Genomic DNA, 23,573 nt, shown 5'->3' on the forward strand with positions numbered 1-23,573 from the left:
CTTGGTTGATGTGCAGAAAGAAGGGATGTTTGAGACTGTGTCACTTCAGAAGGGCAGCATAAGAATTAAGAGCAGGATGTATAGAGCCTGACTGTCGCGGTGAATGTCTCTCTGTCGGTTACTTACTGTGCACCCTTGGTCACATTATGTGATGTCTCTCTGCCTCACTTTGCTCGTCTGAGATATGGGGAGATAATAGTAGTACTCACCTCACTGGAAACTAAAAGGGTTCCTGTGTTCATAGTATGTGTCTCGCACTTGGCGAGTGCTTTTTAAGAGTTCTTAATTCTTACTGGTTTCATTGCTGAAGACAGATCCAAAGAAGCACCCAAAGAAGCACCTGAAAGCACATGTTCAGTAAACCAAGACATCCTGAAATTCAGGGAGGGTCCTGGTAGTGGTCCTGCCCAGGCGAGAGAAGCAAGAGTTAGACTTCTCAGATTTCATTCATTCATTCATATAACATGCTATGTTCTGGGGATACAGGATGAGGAAGAACCACTTCCTGCTTCCAAGAGGCTCAGGGCTGAGAGGATGAAGATGGGCCATGGAGTCTGAAAAGTGCTGTAAGGGGGTGTTCTGAGCTTCAGGAGCTCAGTGACTCAGGAATCAGGCAAATCTGGGTTTGACTCCCAGCTCTGTATTCTTGGGCAAGTTTTTAACTTCTTCAAGCCTCAGTTTCCCATTCTGTGACATGCGGTTAATTTGATGACCCAAGTCTCTCTCTGTTAGAATGGTTTTGGCTGCAAAGAAACAGTAATATGACTAATTATTTTACAAACAATAGGGGTATCTAATTGCTTCACTCCAGGTTTGATTACTTCAGTTTCATTCACAGCAGGCATCTGGGTGGCAGCAGGACAATTCTCTTGGCATTCTGCTCTGTTTCCAAGTGACTGGAAAGGCTCCAAACACCACACCTCACTGACAATAACCAGGAGGGAAAGCAAGATCAGGTAGCACCTCCCTTTTTATAGGGAAGGAAATTCTTTCCCATGGCTCCCCCTGAAGAGATGCCCTCACATGACCACGCCTAGGCCAATCACTGGCCAAGAAGAGTGGGCCTGGCTCCGTAGCTCAGCCAATCATAAGGAGGTTTGGGCAGGGTGAGACAGCCATGTCTGAGCACTTCCGGGCTCCCCACGTGAGCTCAGGGAGTGGGTGTGAGGATGCCCAGGGGGTGGGGGGGGGGGGCTGCCCAGAGGGGCGAACAGGAGTGTTGGGCCCTACCATAGTCTTTTTTTTTTTAACTCTTTATTGGAATATATTTGCTTCACACTCTTGTACCTGTCTCTGAGGTACACCAAAGTGAATCAGCTGCATCTACACATATATCCCCATATCCCCTCCCTCCCGCAACTCCCCCCCACCCTCCCTGTCCTGGCCCAAGGCATCTCCCATGAAGTTGATCTCCTTTTGTTATGCAACAACTTCCCACTAGCTATCTATTTTACAGCTGGTAGTGTAAATATGTCTATGCTGCTCTCTCACCTCGTCCCAACTCTCCCTTTGCCCCTCACCCCAGCCCCATGTCCTCAAGTCCATTCTCTACTTCTGTATCTCCACTCTTGCCTGTCACTGGTTTCATCAGTACCATTTCTTCAGATTCCATATATACGTGTTAGCATACGGTATTTGTTTTTCTCTTTCTGGCTTACTTCACTCTGTGTGACAGACTCTAGGTCTAGCCACCTCATGACATATAGTTCAATTTCATTCCTTTTTATAGCTGAGTAATATTCCATTGTATATATGTGCCACATCTTCTTTATCCATTGATCTGTTGATGGGCATCTAGGTTGTTTCCGTGTCCTGGCTATTGTAAACAGTGCTGCAATGAACATTATGCTACTTGTTTCTTTTTGGATTATGGTTTTCTCTGGGTATATGCCCAGTAGTGAGATTACTGGGTCATACCTACCATAGTCTTGAAGGCATGTCTACATGGGAACTTAGAATTCAATGCAGGTCTACATAAGAAACTCTTCCTTTTGAAGCTTGGCAGTTTCCTCTTTACTTCTGACTCCCTTTTTCTCCTCAGATATACTGGACAGTATTTGTCTGGCCCCTGCAAACTCCAATGCATGCAGGGGCCAGACAAATAAAGCAAATGGATGATTGGGTGAGACAGACAATAGGGAGGAGTAGGGACTGTGGCAAATTGGGAGGTGCCCACACACAGGGAGCAGCAGAGTTGCTCAAGAGCCCCCTGATTTTAACCTTTAGACTCACCTCTTCTGATTTTGCAAGCAAAACTCTGTACCTGATTTTAAAATGGAAAATCATGCAATTAAAAAAAAGTGCACAGGGCTTCCCTGGTTGTGCAGTGGTTCAGAATCCACCTGCCACTGCAAGGGACACGGGTCTGACCCCTGGTCCAGGAAGTTCCCACATGCCGAGGAGCTACTAAGCCCGTGTACCACAACTACTGAACCTGCTCTCTAGAGCCCGTGAGCCACAACTACTAAGCCTATGTGCCACAACTACTGAAGTCCGTGCACCTAGCGCCTGTGCTCCACAACAGGAGAAGCCACTTCAATGAGAAGCCTGCACACCACAACAAAGAGTAGCCCCCACTTGCCGCAAATAGAGAAAGGCTGTGCATGGCAACAAAGACCCAGTGCAGCCAAAATAAATAAAATAAAAATAAATAAATAAAAATTAAAAAAAAAGTGAACAGCGAACTGAAATTTAGAAGCAATTGTGTGCAGACCAAATAAAAAGCATTTATGAGACAGATTCAGCCTGTGGGCCATCAGCTTGAGACCTCTGGTGGCAGCCCCTGTGGAGATACCTGACTCTGGGTGTCCTGGAGGAATCCTGCAGATTTACCCAAAACTCCATCCATCTCTGATTGCATGAGAAATGAAAACCTTCGGTATCCATTATCCAATTTTCCATAATGTCGCGGCTTCTCACCACTGAGAGTTGAACAGGAAAGTGACAAGTCACTTCTTGTGATGGGTAATACAGAGGCCATTAGCCACACATGACTCTTGAGCACTTGACCTGTAATCAGTTCAAATCAAGATGTAAAATATAGATTGGATCTCTAAAATTTAGTATAACAGAAGGGTGTAAAACACCAAGTAGATGATTTTTATATTGACTGCATGTCGAAGTGATATTTTAGCTATATTGGGCTAAGTCAAATATGTTATTAAAACGTAATTTCACCTGTTTTCTTTTTACTTTTTAAAATATGGCTACTAGAAAATTTAAAATTAAAATGTGGATTGTGTTATATTTCCATTCAGTTGAACTGCTCTAGATCAAGACTCAGCAAACTATAGCCCTTGGGCTAAATCTAGCCCATTGCCTGTTCTTGTAGATAGAGTTTTATTGTAACACATTCATTTAGTTGTGGATTGTCTGCCACTAATTTTGCACTATAGTGGCAGAATTGAGTGTTTGTGACAGAGCTGCATGGCATGTAAAACCTAAAATTTTTACTAGGTGATCCTCTTAAAGAAACGTGCTGACCCCTGCTCTAGATCATAAACTCTGCCCCATAGATGTCAAACCCAGTGAGGGCAGGGCTCGTCATTGTTTTTTTCATCTTTAAATTTTAAGGCATTGAACATTAGGGTCTTATTAGTATTTATCAAGTAAAGATAAATGAAAGAGTGAGGAGTTTTGATGATGTCTTCTCTAAATATTTAATGTCTAAAAGTGTGAGGAAGAATGTGGTTTTCTGGAAAAGGCAGTTTGGGGAAAATATGGGAGATTTAGATCTAAGTTTAATTCTGGTGTCTATAGTAGGAGACACACAGTTAAAAATCTACATGTAAATGAGTGAAACAGACTTAGGTGTGAGGCAATAGGGAGTGGTGAGGACTGGGGTGAGCTGGAGAAAGCACAGCTACCTAAGGGGTTAGCTGCCATTCAGTGTTGGTCGACGGTGGCCAAGTGGGACTATGGGATAAGAATTGTCCAAGCTTCTGCTTTTTCCAAAAGAAGCAGGAAATTCACATAGTTTCATTGAAATCTCCCAATTTGAAGATGTTAGAAGCTACTTTCATTTTTTTAAAACAATAGTGAACTCAAGACTAGACTTTTTGTTTGTTTGTTTTTGTTTTGTTTTATAAATATATTTGTTTATTGGCTGCACTGGGTCTTTGTTTCTGTGCACAGGCTTTCTCTGGTTGTAGAGAGTGGGGGCTATCTTCATTGCTGTGCGCGAGCTTCTCATTGCAGTGGCTTCTCTTATTGTAGAGCATGAGCTCTAGCTGCACAGGCTTCAGTAGTTGTGGCACATGGGCTCAATAGTTGTGGCTCGCAGGGTCTAGCTGTAGTTGAAGTGCATGGGCTTAGCAGCTCTGCGGCATGTGGGGTCTTCCTGGACCAGGGATGGAGCTCATGTCCCCTGCACTAGCAGGCAGATTCCTAACCACTGTGCCACCAGGGAAGCCCTAGACTGTTTTTAAAATTGCTTTTTAAATGATTTCTCTGAGTGTCCTCAGTGGCAGTAACCCCAATAGGTGAGGTTTTATAAGTGTGTCCCCAGAAGACTTGACCACACAGAGGAAATAAAACCAAATAGTATCTAGGCTATATTATCTATCCTACACAGTATTTCAGGGCCTATGGGTTATTGAAATTTGTAATATGGCAATGCGATGTAACAACCAGATGAAGGAAAATACGAGTTTGTGTATCTCACTTATTTAATAAGGGATAAATTGTTATGAGAAATAGAGTTTTATGATGGATACTAAAGGAAGGAATTCTGTGGGATGGGAGAGAAATTACAGCCTCAGGTGCTGCTTGAGCAAAAGCTAGGAGCTCTGAAGGGGCAAAATATGTCCAGGTAAAAGCAGGAAAGAGAATATTGGTAAGCCAGAAAGAGTGACTAAGTATTCAAGCAAGAAATATATTGGACAGCTGGGGAAGGGCTCATGAAGACTAAGGTTGAAATTAGTAGTGAAACTCCTAGAATGTAGGATTTAAAGATGCTATGGATCAAATACTATCCAAGTTATATTACACAAAAATTGCTGTGCATTTAAAAAAATCATGTTTCTTTCAATGATTTGTGATTCGAGTTTCAGGTAAGCACACATCTAAATCTGAACTATGTATGTGAGGACACATTTTCAATCAAGCTGCATTCTTTGAGGGACAGGGGTATAGTCTTAGGAAGAATATTTCAGGTTTTGTTTTAAGTAGCTGACACTCTGGAAAGGGGGCATGTTATTATTATTAATTACAGAATAAAGTCTGTACTTCTAATCAAGGAAAAAAAAAAAAAAACAGTAGTGAGCCAAACCAAACATGGTTTTAAGGTGGTTTGTCCAAGAGACCCCAAGTGACTTCTGCTTATGGAGGGGTCATTTCCAATTAAACAAGTGGGTTGTATGTCAGCTTGGCCTCTCCTGCTAAAAAAAACACATTGAGCAGGCCACGATTCATTCACTCATGCATTCATTCAACAGGCTTTTACTGAGAGTCGGTTATATCTCCCAGGTACTGTACTTAGGGCTCCTGCTGTAACTAAGCTGTGAACACACATCTAGCATCTAAATGCTTGTCTCTGACTAAAGAGTTGTCACAGGGAGCAAATAAGATAACATCTATAACAGCTGTAAAAGGGTTTTATACAATATAACCAGATCCACTAATGGGAGCTATTTTGGTTTACTACTATGTATATGCAAAACCCAGCCTGTGGCTGATAGAGATGGGAAAATCAAAGGTCTTATAATTTCGAGGCTTAAGGATACATGCTAAGCAGTGTCATCTTGTCTTCCTTCAGACTTTCTTAAACACTGTGGCAGAGGTTCTTTGTTTGCCCAGTTGGACTGCTGTGTCAGAGGTAAGAGAAAAGAACATTTTGATCTTCCAAAGGGGAACGTTTTCGTCTTCCTGAAAGTGGCATTAAGTATGGGCCTATTCATGTCTACAAGAGAAATGACACATCTCTCAGTTGTGAGATCTGGGATATTAGAGCTCGTTTTGACGGGATATATGAGTGATTTACAATCCTTTGTCTTCTCTATGAATCAGTTCTGTGAGCGTCAGTGCCATGGTCCTGTCATCAACACTGAGCAGGGAAAGTGGGATTTCTTCACGGGAAATGTATGCTTCTTTATTATCTTAACATATTTTCTTTACCATCACATTGTTCTTGAATGATAATAAAACGTGTTTGATGTTCAAAGATCACTAGATTACATGAAATAAGTAGAACATGTGACAATATACACCTCATGATTATAAGAGTAAATATCAAAGTGGCTTCTCCTTTTCTCTGTACTCCAAAGGATTAGGAGAATGGAATACTTTTTCTTTTCTTTTAAAAAATAACTTCCTTGATTTTACTTATTTAAGAAATAAAACAAGTGAATATGCTGTGGAGAAGTTAGAAAATGCAGATCATGAAGATATATATAAAATAAAAATCACCTGAAATCCTCAGGCTGAGAGATAATGATTATTCACACTCTTGTATACATCACTTCTGATCTAGTTTTCAATGCTCTTATATGCATATATATTCTATACATATGCTATATATCTGAATTTATTTGTTTCTTTAATTATGGCAAGAACATTTTCCAATAATATTGAGTATCTTCTGTGATGCTGTATCAGTCAGGCTAGGCTAGGTTATGCTGCAGTAACAAATAGGCCCTACATCTCAGTGGCCCAGTGCAGTGGACATTCACTTATTACTCATGCTAATTCCACCGTGGGTCAGCTCTTTTCTGGCTGGTGATTTGGGGATCCTGGCTCTGTCCATTTTCTAATGCTGCTGTCTCAAAAACGTGACTTCCAGATTGCCTGGCAGGGGTGGAGAAGGGGGAAGAGGACTCCTAACTGCCTTGCAGGGAAGTGCTGTGACCATACCATTATTTAAAGTGCTTCCTCTCCTGAACTCCTGTAACATTTAAAACATATTTGCCAGTTTGAGGCAGAATGACATCTCCTTTTCTTGTTATGAATGAGGTTGCCCCAGGGTTTATATTTGATGAACTTTTTATTTGAACAGTTGCAGGTGGAATGAGATGGGATTTCACATTGGCAAAGGGAGAGAAAGATGGTCATGAACTTAAGATTGATGTAATCTTACCTAGAAACACTTTCTATTTTAAAAGGCACAGCCCTCCAGAGTTCATGATTTCTAGGGGGATGTTGTGTGCAGGGCTGCTGCCTGGGAAACACCGGGATGATGTTTCCAGTGGAGGACCTGGGCAGATGTATTTTATGCATCATATTAAGTGAACTTTTTCTCTGCCACAAAATATGAATAATCATGAAACTATTCAGACTCAGGCAGGCTCTACTGTGCATTAAAGGGAAGGTATGAATCAGCCACTACCCAACAGAACTGCATGCCAGAAACACAGATTTTCATGTGCTTAACTGTGCTTGGCTGATTGAAATCAGGCCACGGGCCTGAAAGAAAATGTCTAAAATTGGCCTCAGTGTTCTATTTCCAGCTCATTAGACTCACACGGAGCGTGTGTTTGGAAGAGAACGCCTGGGACGCTTAGCAACAGATGAATGCTTTTTCAGAAAAGCGGGAAAGAGAGAAGGGGTGTGATGGCAGAGATTCACACACCACACTCCCAGGGGAACTGAGAGCCCCCTCCCTGCTAGACGTATATCTGAGGATGAGGGACAGCCCCACCCAAGCTGGCTGCAGAGATATGGGGTGACCAGGAGGGACCCCCTGCCTTCTTGGGGGCAGTGCCCACTGGGGTCATCTCTGCCATGGGGACTCAGAGTGGAGAGTCCCTTGGAGGGGAAGGAAGGGACAGGCCAAGCATGTCAGGGAGGCCTGGGGGGACCTGGGGTGCTGGCACCTCCAAAGCATCCTCCCCTTCATGGAGACTAGGACACAACTGCTGGTGTCCTCATCCTGGAGGGTATCTGGGAGTGATGAGACCCTTCCTTGTGAAACAGAAGGGAATGGAGTTAAGGGGGCAGGTCAGAGATTTGTCAAGGTCTCCAGTGAGTTCAAAGTGGAGTGAGGACCAGGTCTGGTCACCCTGTATCTGAACGTGGAAGCCTTGGAGCTGATGGTCCAGGTGACTGGGGTCAACCTCGGCTGGTGTCCACGTTCTGCGAGCTTGGCTGGGCTGGGTGACCTCAGTGGTCACCTCTGCACCTTTGAAACGGGGTAGCAGTGTGACTGCCTCTCCTCTCATCTGGTCCTTGTGAGGACAGAGCCTGGCCCGTGATGTCGCTCAGCAGATGCTGGGCGTCCTCCTTTGCAGATGTTGACGGTGAGCGTGAAACTTGACCTTGTGCATTTGTGCGTTTGACGCCTCCGTCCAGTGCACATGCTGAGTGAGGTCTGAATTCACGTCTCCTTCCTGTCGTGTTGTTTGCAGGACAGCGCCATGGTGCTGGGCTTGATAGACACCGTCGACACCGTCATGGGCCACATATCTTCCAACCTGCAGGCCAGTGAACCCCAGGTGGCCATCATGGGCTCGTCATTCATGGCAGGTAGCTCAGCAGTGTGGGCACAGGTGGGGACCGGCTGTGTGGCAGGTGGGGGTTGGGGCAGGGGCAGGGGTGATGCCACCCCTCATTGAGTTTCGCTCCACTCCTGCATTTTCTCCTGTGCGCCCTGGTACGCACAGACCTCACACACCATCAGCGGAGATGCACTCTCTGTTGTCCTAAACTATGTTGCCTGATGCACAGTGGCATCTTGGAGGAGGACAGAGTTAGGTTGGGGCAGCCGTGCTCTGCTGGGATGTGCACACAGGACCACGGGAGCCTTTCATGCTGACCTGGGGGCTAGATTCACCTCGGGTGACAACTGTCTCAGTTCAGACCAGGAGGCAAGCAGTGGCAGCCTCTGGAGTGTCCATGGGGTAACAGGTTTCCTGGGGTCAGCTGGAGGCTTTCCTAAGATAAGGGTCACACGGTCCCCTACAAGCTGACATCACTGCCCTTCTATTTTCAGAGTCCATGTGTAGGGAGCGTGGTACCCTAATACTTCACCCCCAGAGCCACACTCTGGAAAGTAAGCTGAATTCACCCACTTGGGATAGTTTTAATGGGAGTTTGTCGGCCAAGACAGGTCCATGTGATGATGCCTTTGCCTCAACTTGGAAGATGAGGGTCTCAGATGTTTTCCTTTTCCTGTGTCTCATGTGGAGGGGCAGTTCTTCAGCATAGGGGTCTCCCTGCAGGACTGGATGAAGTCAGTGCCCGAGGCATTGTGAGCCAAGGGGCTGCCCTGAGGGCAGAGGGGTCACTCCAGGCCAGGACCACCCCCCCTCCCCAGCAGTGGTGGACATGGACGAACAGGTCAGCCACAGGGTCACAATTACTGCCCTGGATACTCTTTTTTTTAGGCTCTTGTTTCCTAAAGGTAATTACACTGCCTAGAAGAGCTCATTCCGTTTAAAAAAAAGCCAAAGCAGATGGGGTTTTACAGCCCAGTTTCCTGCCCTGGAGTTGACTGACTGCAGCGTCCTCTCTGGTTTATTCTAGAATTTTCTGTGGCCAAACTGCTCCCCAAGACCATGAATTTTTCCCACTACCGCTTCCCGGCCCGGGGGCAGAACTACATCGAGATCCCCCACGAGGCTTTCCACAACCAAGGTAAGCACAGCTGGGGGAGACCTGCACCCCAGGGCCCTCAGGGAGGGACTCAGCCCTGTGAGCTGTCACCTGGCACAGGGGCTGTCCCCGGGCCTCCTCCCTGTGCCTGCAGGGCCAGGTTTCCATCGTAGGAACACAGCATGTCACTCCTGAGATGTCCTCACAGCTCCAAGTTCACTCCAGCCTGATGTGCTGGGAGGAGGGGAGGGGCCGGGAGTCTGCATTCTAGAAGCACTTGCTAGGTGATTCTTAGAACGAGAACCGACGTGGCAACCTCCCCTCCCCTCTGGGGTGGCCTCAGGCTGGGTGAGGGGGTCTGTCTGCTCAGGGCCCAGACGTTCTCCTCCTGGGTGGGTCGAAGTCAAGGGCTGTGATGCACCAGCCCCGAGGTGACTCCACTTTCTCTCTCTGGCCCTGGAGCACCGTTGGGAGCCTGAGTGGCTCTGGCCATTTTTGCTGCTGCGACTGTCCCCCTGCCCCTTGAAAGGCATGTCCCTCTGTCCCAGGGGCCTCAGGCAGTCGGGGGAGTCGTGGATTCTCAGTTCCTGACAATCTGGCCGGAGGCCACGCGCTTCCTGGTTCTGCCTTCGAGACTGGGGACTAAGCTGGGAGGTGTAAGGCTGTGGTGTCCCCTCCCCAGCACGGGGTCCTCACCCCCCAGCCCTCGGGATCCCACCTGTGCTCCCTGCACTCTCTACTTTGCTTGTGTGAAAGGTGCTTGGGGATGTGGGGGTGTCCTGCTCTCAGGGGACTGTCCCCCCACATTCAGAGTGAACTACAGAAGTGGTGGGGGGAGTCTAGGACAATGCTGAGATCAACCAACTGTATGTGAGATCTTTTCCCATCTCACGTGGCTGCATGATCTGTTAGGAATCCCCAGTTTCTCAAAATCGGCAGCCTCATGGTCTGTACGTGCGGAAGCGTCTCACGCTTGGCTAATTGGTCACACGCACTGACTCTGTGGCTGGAATTCCTGGGCTCAAATCCTGGTTCAGCCACTTACTGGGCAAGTTACTGAACCTGCCCAGCATCAGTTTCCTCATCTGTGAACTAGGGGACAGTCTTAGTACCCCCCCATCCCCCAATACATTGTGGTGAGAATCAAAAGAGTAGAGCTCTTATACCAGTACCTGGCACACGGTAAGTGTGATGTGAATTGTTAACTACATTCCTGAAATGTTAGCTCAACTAATATCCCGAAGAATTCGCAAGTCAGCTTGCAGCTTGCTCCCCCTGGCCTCCCGTTAAGCTAGTGGAGGAAAGTAACAGAACAGATGACTCTTGTTTCCAAGTTGGAAAATCACAGAGAGGTGGGACCCAGCGGAGGGTGTGACGGACGTCTGGGTGTCTGTAAATCCTGCATCTGCTGCCTCTCTGGAGCGCTGGTGTTGCTATAAATACTCCAAATGCAGACAGCCACCAAGATGCGCTCACGGCTGCAGCGCTGCCACCTGGCGCCGCCGTCCACAGCTCGACGGGGCTCTGCCTTCGGAAGCGCGCAGTGTTCCTGGGGGCCTCTGGCTCCCTGGGAGCTGCAGCATCTGCGTGTCCAGAGCTGGCCCAGAGGCGGAGCAGGGAATGGTCACCGTGGCTGCATTCACAGTTGAAGAGTGGAGTGGAGTCTCTACTCACATTCTGTCCCCGTGGTCAGTTCCACCCCTGGTGTCTCTCCCCTTGTCCCCTGAGGAGTTGCTGGGTTCCTGGGCGTGAGGTCGCCGCTGTGTGTTGCTGGGTGAGTGGCTTTGCTGGGGGGCTTTGTGTTTCTCCTGCTCTTCACCCTGAATACTGACAGGTGTCTGGCTATCTGCTCTTTCCCCAGCCTGGACCACCATCGTGGGCCTTCTCTACCACTCAATGCACTATTATTTGAGCAACATCCAGCCGGCTAACACCAAGTGAGTCCCTGGGGGCCACACAGCATGGAGCGGGAAGGGGAGTGCTTGTTTACTTGGTGGCTGACTGCTGTGACATCCCCACCTCCTCACCATCAGCAGCACATACAATATTGTATCAGAGAACTTGTGATGCCAATGCCCGGCACCTCACTGTTAGAGCAAAGAAAGAAGATGCAGGGACTCCTACAATGGGGGTTCAGCAAGCCCTGGGGTGTGGGCTGATAGTGCAGTGGTCTGGAGCACAAGCTGAGTGACCATATCTGTTCCACCTGAACTGCGTGACCTTTGACAAGTCAGTTGACCTCTCTGAGCTTTAATTTCCACTTCTTGTAGAATGAGAATCCAGCAGCACATGCCTACATCAGTCAAGACTGTGTTGGATACATCAGCTTAGGGAGAAGGTCAGGGAACTGAGGGCTTATGGGACTATGAAGGGCAGGAGGATGTTGGCTTCAGGCACAGCGGGATCCAGGGACCCAGAGAATGCTGCTTTGACCTGGTCTCTATGTTCCCTGCCTCTGCTCTGCCCTGTGTTGGCTCATTTCTAGGCAGGCCCTTCCATAGAGGGATGGCTGGCTCTGGTAGCTTCAGGCCCACATGGGTTTGGGCTCTGAGATCTCAAGAAGGAAAGTGAGTCTCTTTCATGAAAGAAAAGTCAGTTTCATTAAAAATCCAGGGAGGGCTGTAATTGGTCCACTTGGGTCACGTGCCTATCTGGCCCCCAGCCATGGTGGGAGAGGATCCTGCTCTCTCACTGGGCAGGTCTGCTCACATGACCCCCTGGGGCTTGGGGGTGCTGTCAGCCCTACTCAGACCACAGGAAGGGGCTGGTTCACCCAGGAAAGATTGAGGGTGGGGCCCATTCCTTCCTTTCATGGGGTCCCTGGGAGGGGGCAGATTGGCAAAGCCCAGGGCCGGTGCAGAGAAAGTGCCAGTGAGGTGTAAGGCCATGGGACCTGTTTCTGCAGATAGTGTTTGGAAGGTGAAGCCATTGCTGTTGGTGGCAGATCTGCCCCAGACAGGGGCTCTGCAGTAGGCAGGCTCTAGTCCATCTCTGTTCCCGCACATCTGGCACGGTGCCCAGACCAGAGCAGGGGCTCTGAAAAGGTGCCTGGAGAGAGAGCCATGCATCTCAGAGGAAGCCACGCAGGGCCTCCGCCCCCAGCCCTGATGAGGCCCTCTCTCCTCCCCTGCCTGGACAGAGCCTGGGAAAGCTGATGGTATAAGGAAGGGCGTTCCTGCAAGTTCGCTGTCTCTGCTGACAAGAAGGCTCTGCGGGGGCGAGTCTCAGATGCTGGCGCTGCTGCTGGGTGTTTGGACTCGTGTATGATGGAAAGCAGGCAGCTATTTTTACCGCCTATAGATAGATGAGAAATGAGAACTACCTCTAGTGATGCCAGTACCTGAGCCCTGATGTCATGCAGACGAAGCTCCTATCCCGCCTGACACGAGGGGCCAGCTCATCATATAAGACCCTGTGGGGGGGGGGAGGGGCAGAGGGGAGCATGCAGTCGTGGTTTAGCTGCAGACCTGGAGGAAAGCCCTGTTCTGGGCCTGATTGCCTGGGGCAGCCTGCACTTTGTCAGGCCCCCTGATAACTACAGAAAGGAGACCTGGCACTCTGGGTGATTTCCAGAATTCTTCAGGAAAGTCACAAAGGAAGATGCAACACACTTTTCTCGGAAACATGCCTTCTTGGCTAACTGGGGGAAATGTCTCCAAACCCGAGATTGTGAATGAATAGTGGACCCATCCTTGGCCCCCATTTACTTATTTATAGCTCTTACTGCTGGAGATGCAGACCGAAATAGACTTTTCAATGAAACCCAGGAACGTGCATTTCTGAGGATGGCTGGGGTAAGGGAGTGGGGAGGACAGTGTATGTACCACGTCCGCAGCACGCCTCACCCTCGGGAAAGGGGAGAAAGGCAGGACTGAAGTTTACAGATGGCAGTGGGCGCTTTGATTCACTGTGATTAGAACCATCGTTCTACCTGGGTGTCAGCAAACTTTTGCATAAAGAGACAGATGGTTAATATTCAGCTTTACCAGCTATAGTGTCTCTGTTGCAACTACTGTGTGACGGCAGCCCCGGACAATACATAAAGAAATGAGGCAGCTGTGTGCTAATAAAACTGTTTATAAGGCCAGTCAGTGCCTGTGATTTGCACAGCCCTGGTGAATACCGTTACATCAGTGCTGCCAGCAGTGGACCGGGCCGGGGCTGAGTTTGCCCTGCTGCAGGGAGTCAAAGGCTGTGCTTGAAGCTTGGCCACCCAGTGTGGTACCCTCTGTCCTAAGAGTTCCAGCCTTCCCTTCCCTCCGTCGTCCTCACTGCCCAGGGGTCGACGGGCAGGACTCTCGGGAGCCTTAGGGCTTGGGGTTCCGTGATCAACTCTCATACCCCCTGCAAATCATGGGCTCCAAGACCCGCACAGGCAGAGAATCCCTCTCTTCACAGCCCTCTGCCCACTGGCATTAACACCATTGACCTATGAACTCTGTCAGCAGAGAATTTAAGTGCTCAGTTGTTTCCCCGAAGTCAAAATAGAATGATTTTGCAACGACAACAGTGTGTTTTTCAGGTGTTGAATCTTCAGCTCTAAAGCCGACACCTGATGCTTTATAAGCATAAAGAGCATATCAAAATAGCTTATTGTCAACAGTAACCTCAAAAAAGTCACCGCAAAAGCTCATCAGGTGTGGTGCCTGTGGTACTCATGCCTGTAGCACAAGGCAGCATGGAGGTAGCCTTTGCCAGTTGTGCTGTGGTTCACATGCAGATTTGGGAGCCAGACTCTTGGCTTTCTTCTCCCAGCCGGGTGCCCTCACCAGCTGGTGTACTTGGCACGTGCCTGGCGTGCTTCTTTCTAAGAGGGAGGATGGCTGTCCCAGTTTCTGAAGGTCTCTGTGAGCATGGAGTTAGTGGCTTAAGTAAAGCTTGGTGCCCTTGAATGTGATATGTAAGTGCTTCCTTTATGACTTTATAAGATGGTTGGACGTTCTTCCATTCTCTGCCTTTAAGATAATTATCAAACTCCACACAGGATCAGAAGCAGATTTGTGCAGTTGCACTGACGGCGTTCTGGTGTCCCCACTCGTTCGCACAGCTGACTTCATTCCGTTTTAGTTTTGTCATCTTCACACATTGCTGTTTTTGGGGGATTTTGAAAGGATGTAGTGGAATCATAATGTCTTTTAAACCCCACCCGGGGTGGGGTGGAGTCAGCACGTGAGTTTAATGCATGAGGAGGGGGTCAGGGTGGGATGGGCTCTCCGTCACCCCCCACCCCGTGCAGACCCCTCAGGGCCCAAGTGCAGGCTGCTTGAGGCAACGCCTGACTGTTCACAGGTCCTGGGTGGGGGCTTCGCTGGTCCCTGCAGCGGCCTGGACACAGGGGGTCCTCCGCGGCCCCCCGTCCCTGGCCCCGTAGCGATGAGGAGTGTTCGGTTCTTACTGGTTCTCATGCTGCCAGGCAAGCAGCCAGGACAGCCGTTTCCTTCAAACCAGCCATGCGAGCTGGGCAGGGAGCAGAGTCACTGGCTTCTCTGTAGACGGGCCTGGAACCTGGAGGGAGCGGGACAGGACTCCACGGCTCCTGCGGCGGCAGGGCTGGGACTCCAGCCTCCGGGTTTCAGCATCTCAGTGATGGACTCACACGTACTTCAGAAGGGCACATTCCAGGACACTTGGCTTAAACGTCTGCACTTCTTTGTAGAGTAAGGCCAAGCAGTCCAGGCAGAAGGAATGGCGGGGTCAGAGTCACCACGCAGCAGCCCTCGGTGTAGCCACTGATCGGACAAACATCCCCGGGGCTGACACCACCGGGAGAAGGGTTGTGGGGGCACAGAGCTATTCCCCGTCGCCCCCCAGGGTACCCGTCAATCACCTCGAGAGAAGGTCCCCGAGAGAGGAGATACTGTCGGCACCACTGCAGCCAACGGGTCACGCTCGGTCTCACCGACGTCGGGACAGGCTGACGTCCTGCATCCCCCGATGTGAAGCAGTGGGAGGGGTCACCCTGCCCCCAGACGCTTGGCCCGACACTCCCCACGAGGAAACAGTCAAGGGACATTTTGCCAAACTTTGGTTTGGACTGTGAAATGTGCATGCGGTGAAAGCTGCTCCAGGTCAGAGGGGACCGAGGGGATGCAGTGACTAAACAGATGCTGCCCTTTCCTTGATGGGGAAGAAGCAGAGCTCTGAAGGGCACCGTGGGGACAGTGGGGACATTGGACCGTGGACTGGGCACCACATCATGTATTGAAGCTGCATCAGATTTCTGAGCGTGATGATGGTATGGTGGTTATGCAGGAGGCAGTCTTTATTTTTAGGAGATACACATCGAAGAATTGAGAGGTGGGCTGTCATGACGTAGTTTCTGATGGGTCAGAAAAAGGGGTGTGTGTGTGTGTGTGTGTGTGTGTGTGTGAGAGAGAGAGAGATGCCAGGTGGCAGAATGGTAGGAGCTGGGGAATCTACGTGCACTGTTCCTAGCAAATTTTCTGTCAACGTGACTCTTTCCCAATACAAAGTTTGGAAAGGAGGGTCCCAGTTTAGGCAGAAATTTTGGTCCCTGCTGTTCTCTCTTGAGAGACCCCGCTGAACTGCTTCTTGACACAGAGAACTCAGCTACTGAGCCGCCTGAGTGCCTCGGAGGTCACGTCCATCATCCTGGTGGACGCTCCCCTCTTCGGTTGTCCATTGGCCACAGGCCTCACGTCTGCTGGAGAATTCTCCCGAGTCCCTCCAAGACCTGCTCTCACCCACGTCTCCATGTCCAGCATCTTTCACAAGGTTTAAGTTTCCCTTGCTTGGTGTTCCCGGTGTCTAAGTGCTGCTCCCCGATGGTCGGCAAGAACGCAGGGATGGACGAAGATAGACTCCAGGGTGAGCAGGACACCATGTTTCAGTGGGAACGCGTTAGAAAAGTAGTTCATTTACTAGGAAATGTTTGCAGTTTTTTTTTTTTTTAATTTCTGTATACAACTTGGTTTAACTGTGGGGCCCTTGTACTCAGAGTGGTCTCTTCGTGAGCCCTCTTCTTATTCCACAAGTGTTGACTTCTTTTACTTGAGGACCAGAGTGCATCTTCCCAGGTGCTTGGGTGTTTTGCTTGCAGATGTCAGAGTTCCCAGATCTGCCCCTGAGATCCTGGAACCTTCCATCCTCTCTGTGCTTAATTGAAGGCAGAGATGACCAGCGGAGGGGTCATGCCTCAAATGTGCCAAAATAGTTGAGGTTGCAGGGCTGCACGTAGGCCTGTATCAGTCGGGTCCTCAGAGGGGCCAGATGGGTAATTTGGGGGAAGTTAAATGGAGGGTCCGTTTGCAAGGCTATGGTCGGAGTGTGCTCCCAGCTGTGAAGGGTAGAGTATAGTAACAGAAATGTTCTCGGAACAAGGGAACGGGGCATGCTACTGCCACCCTGGGCTGAAGGGGTAGGAGAACACAGTTCCCTGAGCAAAGATGCAGGGTGTGGGGGGCTACCAGATGGGCACTGTGCTGGGGTGACCCCACAGGGACAGTCCTGTCTGGGCCTTACCCTCCTCTCTGATTTCCCACCGGTGCTCCTGTTGGCTGGACGCGCCCAAAGCAGAGGGCGTGGGGCTTGGGTGAGGCAGTGCAGGGTCGGGGCTGGTGCAGAGAAGTAAATGGGGCGTCACAGTGCGGCTCCTGCCCCCAGCTGTCTTCTTTGCCCTATGCCCTCCTTGCATCTAGGATGAGCACGTTTTCCCATCCAGAAAAGACCCCCGTGCCCTGGGACAGTCAGCTCCACAGAGAAGATAATGCAGCCTCCACGTCTTACTGCTCCCCAGATAATAGATTAAAAAAAATCAAACCTGGATCAGATTTACGAAAACAAAGCAAACCCTTATTAAAATTGGAGGTACCAGAGAGATTAAATGAACTCATAAAAAAACAGTAACCCTCTTTTTCTTATGAAAAATTTCGAACATCTGTAAAAACAGAGAGACGGTCATCACCGGGTTACAACCAGGACCACCCACGGCCATTTGGGTTTCCCCTCGCACCCTGCTCCCTCACCCCGGCCCCACCAATTATTTTGAGGTCCATCTATGACATCATGTAGTTTCATCTGTAAATATTTAGTCTCTATTTTTAAAAGATAAAGACTCTTAAAAAACTAGAGAGTAAACTCCGTGCCATTATCATATCGGAAAAGTAAACAGTCATTTCTTAGTCCATCTGGTGTCTCGTCACTGTTGACTTGGGTGGGTCGTGTCGAGGCGGGGGGCTGCTCCTGGCCCGGTGACCCTGGACCCCCATGAGGGCCTCTCTGCAGGGCGAACCCAGACAGAAGGAAGAGCCTCACTGGCTGCACGAGAAGTGAGTCACTGGAGGCCATCAGTAAATCTGTCCATTATGGGAAATTGCACTTTTCCAGGGTAAAAACGCTCCTAAGGACGCAGCATAGACCGTCAGCCTCACCGTGATTTGGTGAGTCTGGTATCAATTCCTGCCCTCAAAGGCGATGTTTATCAGACTATGTCTGGGTGAATCCACGTGTTCCCAGGGTGGAATCCAGGAATCCAGTCTGCATTTGCATTCTGTCTGTTGAGAGAAGGTTCTCCATATGTTTTACACTTTTTCCATATATTTTTTAAAATTTATTGGCTGCGTTTTTAATTTATTGGCTGGGTCTTTGGCGCTGGGCACGGGCTTTCTCTGGTTGCAGAGAGTGGGGGCTACTCTTCATTGAGGTACACAGGCTTCTCATTGCGGTGGCTTCTCTTGCTGCAGAATACAAGCACTAGGCACGCGGGCTTCAGTAGTTGTGGCACATGGGCTCAATGCTTGTGGCTCGCGGGCTCTAGAGCGCAGGCTCAGTAGTTGTGGCACACGGGCTTAGCTGCTCTACGGCATGTGGGATCTTCCCAGACCAGGGCTTGAACCTGTGTCACCTGCACTGGCAGGAGGATTCTTAACCACTGCACCACCAGGGAAGTCCCCATATGTTTTTCTTAAGACTTTGCTCTGAGTCTTCATTGTCTGCCTGTGAGAAGATTCATGCATTCAACACGTATTGAGAACCCGCTGTGTGTCAGACATGGTTCTGGGAGTCAAGAGAGCTGTGAACAGAATGGGTAAGAATCTGGCCCCGATGAAGCTTACATCCCAGTGGGAGATGACAGCCGACTGGATGAACTATTAGAAAATGTACACAGAGGGGGAAGAGGTGTGTGACAAATGATGCTGTATTTTTAGGGTCTTATGCTCATGGTTGTGATTTTATTGTTGGCTAATATTATAGTCTTAATTTTTGCTAGAAAAACGATTTCTAGTTTGTTTGGTGGAATTACAAACATGATGAGCTCACAGAGTTCTGCAGAGAGAAGCATGAATTGTGAGGTGTTGACAAGGGGGAGACTGGGTGTCAGCGGAGAGTGCGCTGAGCTCAGAACGTCCCAGCTCCCCAGAATCACGGGCAGAGAGGTCAGCCGCCGGGGCAGCCCCATTGCTGTGCGAGCGAGCTGGACTCTGTGTCACTGGGGACCACATCTTTCTGTCTTTGGGTCTAATTTGGTCCCTAGAGACATCAAGCTGATCTTAAGTTTCCACAGCAGTGCTGAACTCCCTGCATTCTCAGTGAGGATGACATCACCTCCATGGGGTGAAAATTGGTTTTGGGGGCAGGGGGTCTGAGATATTACCGTGGCTGTGGCTCTGCAAAGTTACATAAAACATATTTTATGTGCATAAGGAGATTACTGTATCTCTGTGGCACTAAAATTTCACAGGATGGGTGGGGTGTTGATGGAGTAGCAGTGGGGTGTTAGGAAAAAATGTCTAATAAGACTCTTCAGGGGGTGATAATAAAAAAAAAATGGTTGAGAAACGCTGAACTAGTGTGATACTCTCTTTTCAGTGTCTTTTTTTTTTTTTTAAATGTGTGTGACTTATTCCATGTGTGTCTTCTAGCTCTGGGCTTGCACCAGTGACATTTTCCCAGAGAAGAATAATCAGATAGAAAATCAGCCATGTTTACTGAGTTCCCAGCAGCCCCTCAAGATTCCAGCCGTGGTGATATGCATGGACATGAGGAATCCAGGCCTCTGTTTTGCTACAGACCCGGGTCCTTGGTGACCTTCTGCTGGAAAGGCTCTCTTGCAGGGTATTTCCATGAAGGCAGGGCTGGGGTTTTAAATCTTTACAGGGATATTTTTTTCAACATCTCATATTGACAATTCCAGGAATAGTTCTGTGTGCCTCTGGTGACCTACTCCTTTCTAGGGACCCATGTACAGAACCTGTGTGCAGAGTCGGGTGTGGTGCTGTAGTGGGGGCGGGTGGTTGCAGGTGCTGCATGGGTCGCAGTGGCTCTGGTCCAGGTCACCAGCTCTGAGTCTAGTTAGTAGGTAAAACTAGTTCAGGGAGGAAGAAGGGGGTGCACCCAGCCCCAGGGATCTGCTCAGTGTTATGAAGACGATTCTGTCTGTATAAAGGCACGTAGGGAACAGAATCCCCAGTCGGGCTTTGGAGAGTGAATAGGAAGCACGCAAAGTCCAAATTGGGCAAGAAACCAGCAGACAGCTAGCCGGCCTGAGTGGGGGCTGAATGACTCCATGTTGCAGGCATCCCTGTGCAGCTGTCTGAAATTCAGATTCAGGAAACAGACATTTGCTGATTACCTGCCACAAGCCAGGCAGGGCAAGGGCGAGCGCTGGGCGAGCAGACGCCAAGAACACAGCACCCTGAGCAGTGCACATCCTTGGTGTCATTCAGGTGCCACGAGGGGGAGATCCTGAATATAAGCACCTTCTTAGATCTTGCACCTCGGCTTCCATGCTTGTCTCGCCCTAGTCCTGGCCCTGAGTATCATTTCAGCCTCTTAACGCCACGAGACAAGTACTGTGTCTATCAGTCAAGATTCTTTTGATTGGGTTGTAAGTGACAGGAACCCCAATGTAAACTGTTTTAAGCAAAAGGGGAGTTTGTTGGATCACAGAAGCTGAAAGGAGCATCTCAAACCAGCATCCAGTTGATGCCACTCAGCTCCATCTCTCAGCTCTTCCAGGGGTGGACCCCCTTCCTAGTCAGTCTCTCTGCTCATGATTGTAAGCCACTGCCAGGACCTCAGCCCTGAAGGGCTGACATCGAGCAGAGAGAAGCGAGAATCCCTGATCTAGCATTTCCATCTGAATCTTTTTTTTTTTTAGAACTTTTATTGAGATACAGTTAACATACAATAAACTGCATATATTTAGAGCATACAATTTGGTATCCCAATCTCCCAATTCATGCCCTCCCAACCCTCCCCGCTTTCCCCACTTGGTGTCCATACGTTTGTTCTCTACATCTGTGTCTCAGTTTCCGCTTTGCAAACCGGTTGATTTGTACCATTTTTCTATAGTCCACATATATGTGTTAATATATGGTATTTGTTTTTCTCTTTCTGACTCACTTCACTCTGTATGACAGTCTCCAAGTCCATCCATGTCTCTAGAAATGTCCCAGTTTCCTTGCTTTTTACAGCTGAGTAATATTCCATTGTATATATGTACCACATTTTTTTATCCATTCATCTGTTGTCCATCTGAATCTTGTTACTCCTTGGATCTTCCTGGATGGTGTGCTCAAGTCTGAACAATCAGCATGGTCTGAGGAACACAGTGAACTTATTCATTCAGGTCGGGAGAGCAAGGGTTTCTCTTGGGTCAAGGATGGCGTTCCCTCCAAAGTACCCGGGCTGCAAGTGGGGAAGGGATGATCACCTGGAGGGAAGCTGAGGTGCCTTTATCAGGAGAAGGATGGAGGACTGCTGGGTGACAAGACAACAGGTGTCCGTCACACTACTATTTGCCACCGGTTTATAATTAGGGCAAGTAAAATTCTAACAGGTGAGTCACTTGTCCACGGTCAAGTAAATGGGTGGCACAGAGTCAAGCTCAATGTTTTGACCTTTTTGTTCTTCCCCATGTCCTGGGCCATCTCCCCTTCCTCTACTAGATTATAGACTTTGTGTGGTCAAGGGCTCCATCTCAGTTTTTGGTATCAGCATCAGGCCCTAAAGAGAGCAGCATGTACTGGCTGATAGAAATCTAAAGCTCCATCCAAGAGACGATTGCAGTCTCAAAAATCTCAGGCTTAACATTAAATTTTAAACCCAAAGTTTTTTTTTTTTTTTTTCCTGTTTTGTAATGATTTTTCATTTGTTTCCAAGGATTGCTGAGGCAGCAAATTACAAAAACTGCTTGTTGTCTGTGACCAGCTATCTGATTTCCCTGGAGGTCTCCCCAACGCCCAAGCTCTCCCAGAATCTCTCCGGCTCCCCTCTCATCACAGTCCATCTCTGGCACCATTTGGTGAGTTCGAGTGAATTTGTCCTCATTTCTGTTCTTTGATTTTGTTCTGCAGCAAGGAATATTTCATTTTCTGTGTGATTGTACAAAGAATTGCAGATGGATTGGGTGCTGGCCAGAATTAGCATTTTTCTCTTTCTAGCATTCCTTTTCCTCGTGATTATTTTTGAACAGCAGTGGAAACCCCCGGATGGCGCTGGGGTTGGACACACAAGTATTGACTTTGGGTAAAAAGGCTTCTGAGACCAGAGGTGGATTTCATAGATGTGTGCGCGGCAACAGTGGGTATTTCTGATTTACAATAAATGTCGGTTTTGGAGGAGGGGGATACATCAGCTAATTCTCCCTTATCTTGATAATAGTCATTAGCAAGATGGAGAGCTTGGTTCTCTCTGGGAAACACACAGTAGCGTTTCGAAGAGACTTTTCTATGCTTTCGGTTTTGAGTGATGAGCTGTTTGTTTTGCCCCGTTGTAACTGTAATTCTCTCTGCCTTCACTTTATCTTCTTGATGATAAGGACAAATGCGTTGGGGACACAGATGTGGACTTGTCCTTTAAAAAGTACGCCTTTCCTTGTGTCAGGATCGTGTCTTGTGATACAGTGTTGATTTGACACCTGAAGGTTGTTATTTTTCAAGGAATTTATTAAACAGCGCAATATATATATATTTAAATTTATTTTATTGAAGTATAGTTGATTTACAGTGTTGTGTTAATTTCTGCTGTACAGCAAAGTGATTCAGCTATATACATAAATATATATATATACACATTCTTTTTCATATTCTTTTCCATGATGTTTTCTCATAGGCTGTTGAATACCGTTCCTGTGCTATACGGTGGAACCTTGTTTATCCATTCTATACGTACAATAAGAACTCAATATATTTTTGATCGTTTGAAGTCCTACAAAGACGTTTCCTGCCAGGATTTTCTATTTCATTCCATTTTATACTGTTCCACCCCATTCCACCAGCATTACCTGAAGACCTATGACGTGCCAGCCTCTGGGTCTGTCCAACTGTGTTTTCACCCCCTCTTCAATGAGATGGCCGTTGAGGGAAGTGGATGAGGCGGGACAAAGTCACTGCAGCTCCCATCTCACCCTGCCCCACTGCAACGGTCAGGCCCCTTCTTGGTTCCCTCAGAGCTCAGCTTCACCCAGCTGTCCACACTTTCTGGCCAGTGTCCATCTGCACGTGTGCTCTCCCAGGCCGACGGACACCACCCGACAGCCGTTGCTCCGTTTTCTCTTTCATCCCGACCATCTCACTGGTTTCTCACACCCCTCTCATCTTTCCCTCCTTCCTTGGGGAAGGACGTTTTCCTCCTCTTCTTCTTCAGGAACCTTCCCTCCTTTCTCCGCCCCCCTCTCTACCTGCTCCATCCCTCCTTCTCAGTCTTTTCCATCCACCTGCAAACAGCCCCTACCTGAGAATGCCCTTCTCACCCCACCTACCTCTCTCTCTCTCTTTTCAAAAATCACAAAACATTAACAAATTTTAAATTGTGGTAAAATACACATAAAATTTACCACCTGAACCATTTTTGAGCACACAGTTCAGTAGTATTAAGTACCATCACATTGTTGTGCAGTCATCACCACCGTCCATCTCCAGGACTCTCTTGATCTCAAAACACAGAAACTCTGTCACCATCAAACAGGAACTCCCTCTCCCCATCCTCGGTCTCTGGCACCCACCCTTGTCCTTTCTGTGTCTATGTCTTGACGACTCTGGGGACCTCATGTAAATAGAATCACAGAGGATTTCTCCTTTAGCATC

The 23,573-nt window shown here is 48.5% G+C and overlaps 1 protein-coding gene across 2 annotated transcripts in view; it reads left to right on the forward strand.

Moving 5' to 3' along the window:
- ADGRD1 (adhesion G protein-coupled receptor D1) overlaps nt 1-23,573 on the forward strand; it is a 151,771-nt gene that overhangs the window by 39,924 nt on the left and 88,274 nt on the right. For both annotated transcript variants that reach the window (XM_057745437.1, XM_057745436.1), the window contains 5 exons: nt 5,756-5,815; nt 8,340-8,457; nt 9,457-9,567; nt 11,387-11,462; nt 21,649-21,790. In XM_057745437.1, the coding sequence (XP_057601420.1) occupies nt 5,756-5,815; nt 8,340-8,457; nt 9,457-9,567; nt 11,387-11,462; nt 21,649-21,790 (507 nt within the window). The remainder of the gene's footprint in view (nt 1-5,755; nt 5,816-8,339; nt 8,458-9,456; nt 9,568-11,386; nt 11,463-21,648; nt 21,791-23,573) is intronic.

The sequence above is a fragment of the Hippopotamus amphibius genome, chromosome 8 (assembly GCF_030028045.1).
Source record: "Hippopotamus amphibius kiboko isolate mHipAmp2 chromosome 8, mHipAmp2.hap2, whole genome shotgun sequence".
Lineage (NCBI taxonomy): Eukaryota > Metazoa > Chordata > Mammalia > Artiodactyla > Hippopotamidae > Hippopotamus > Hippopotamus amphibius.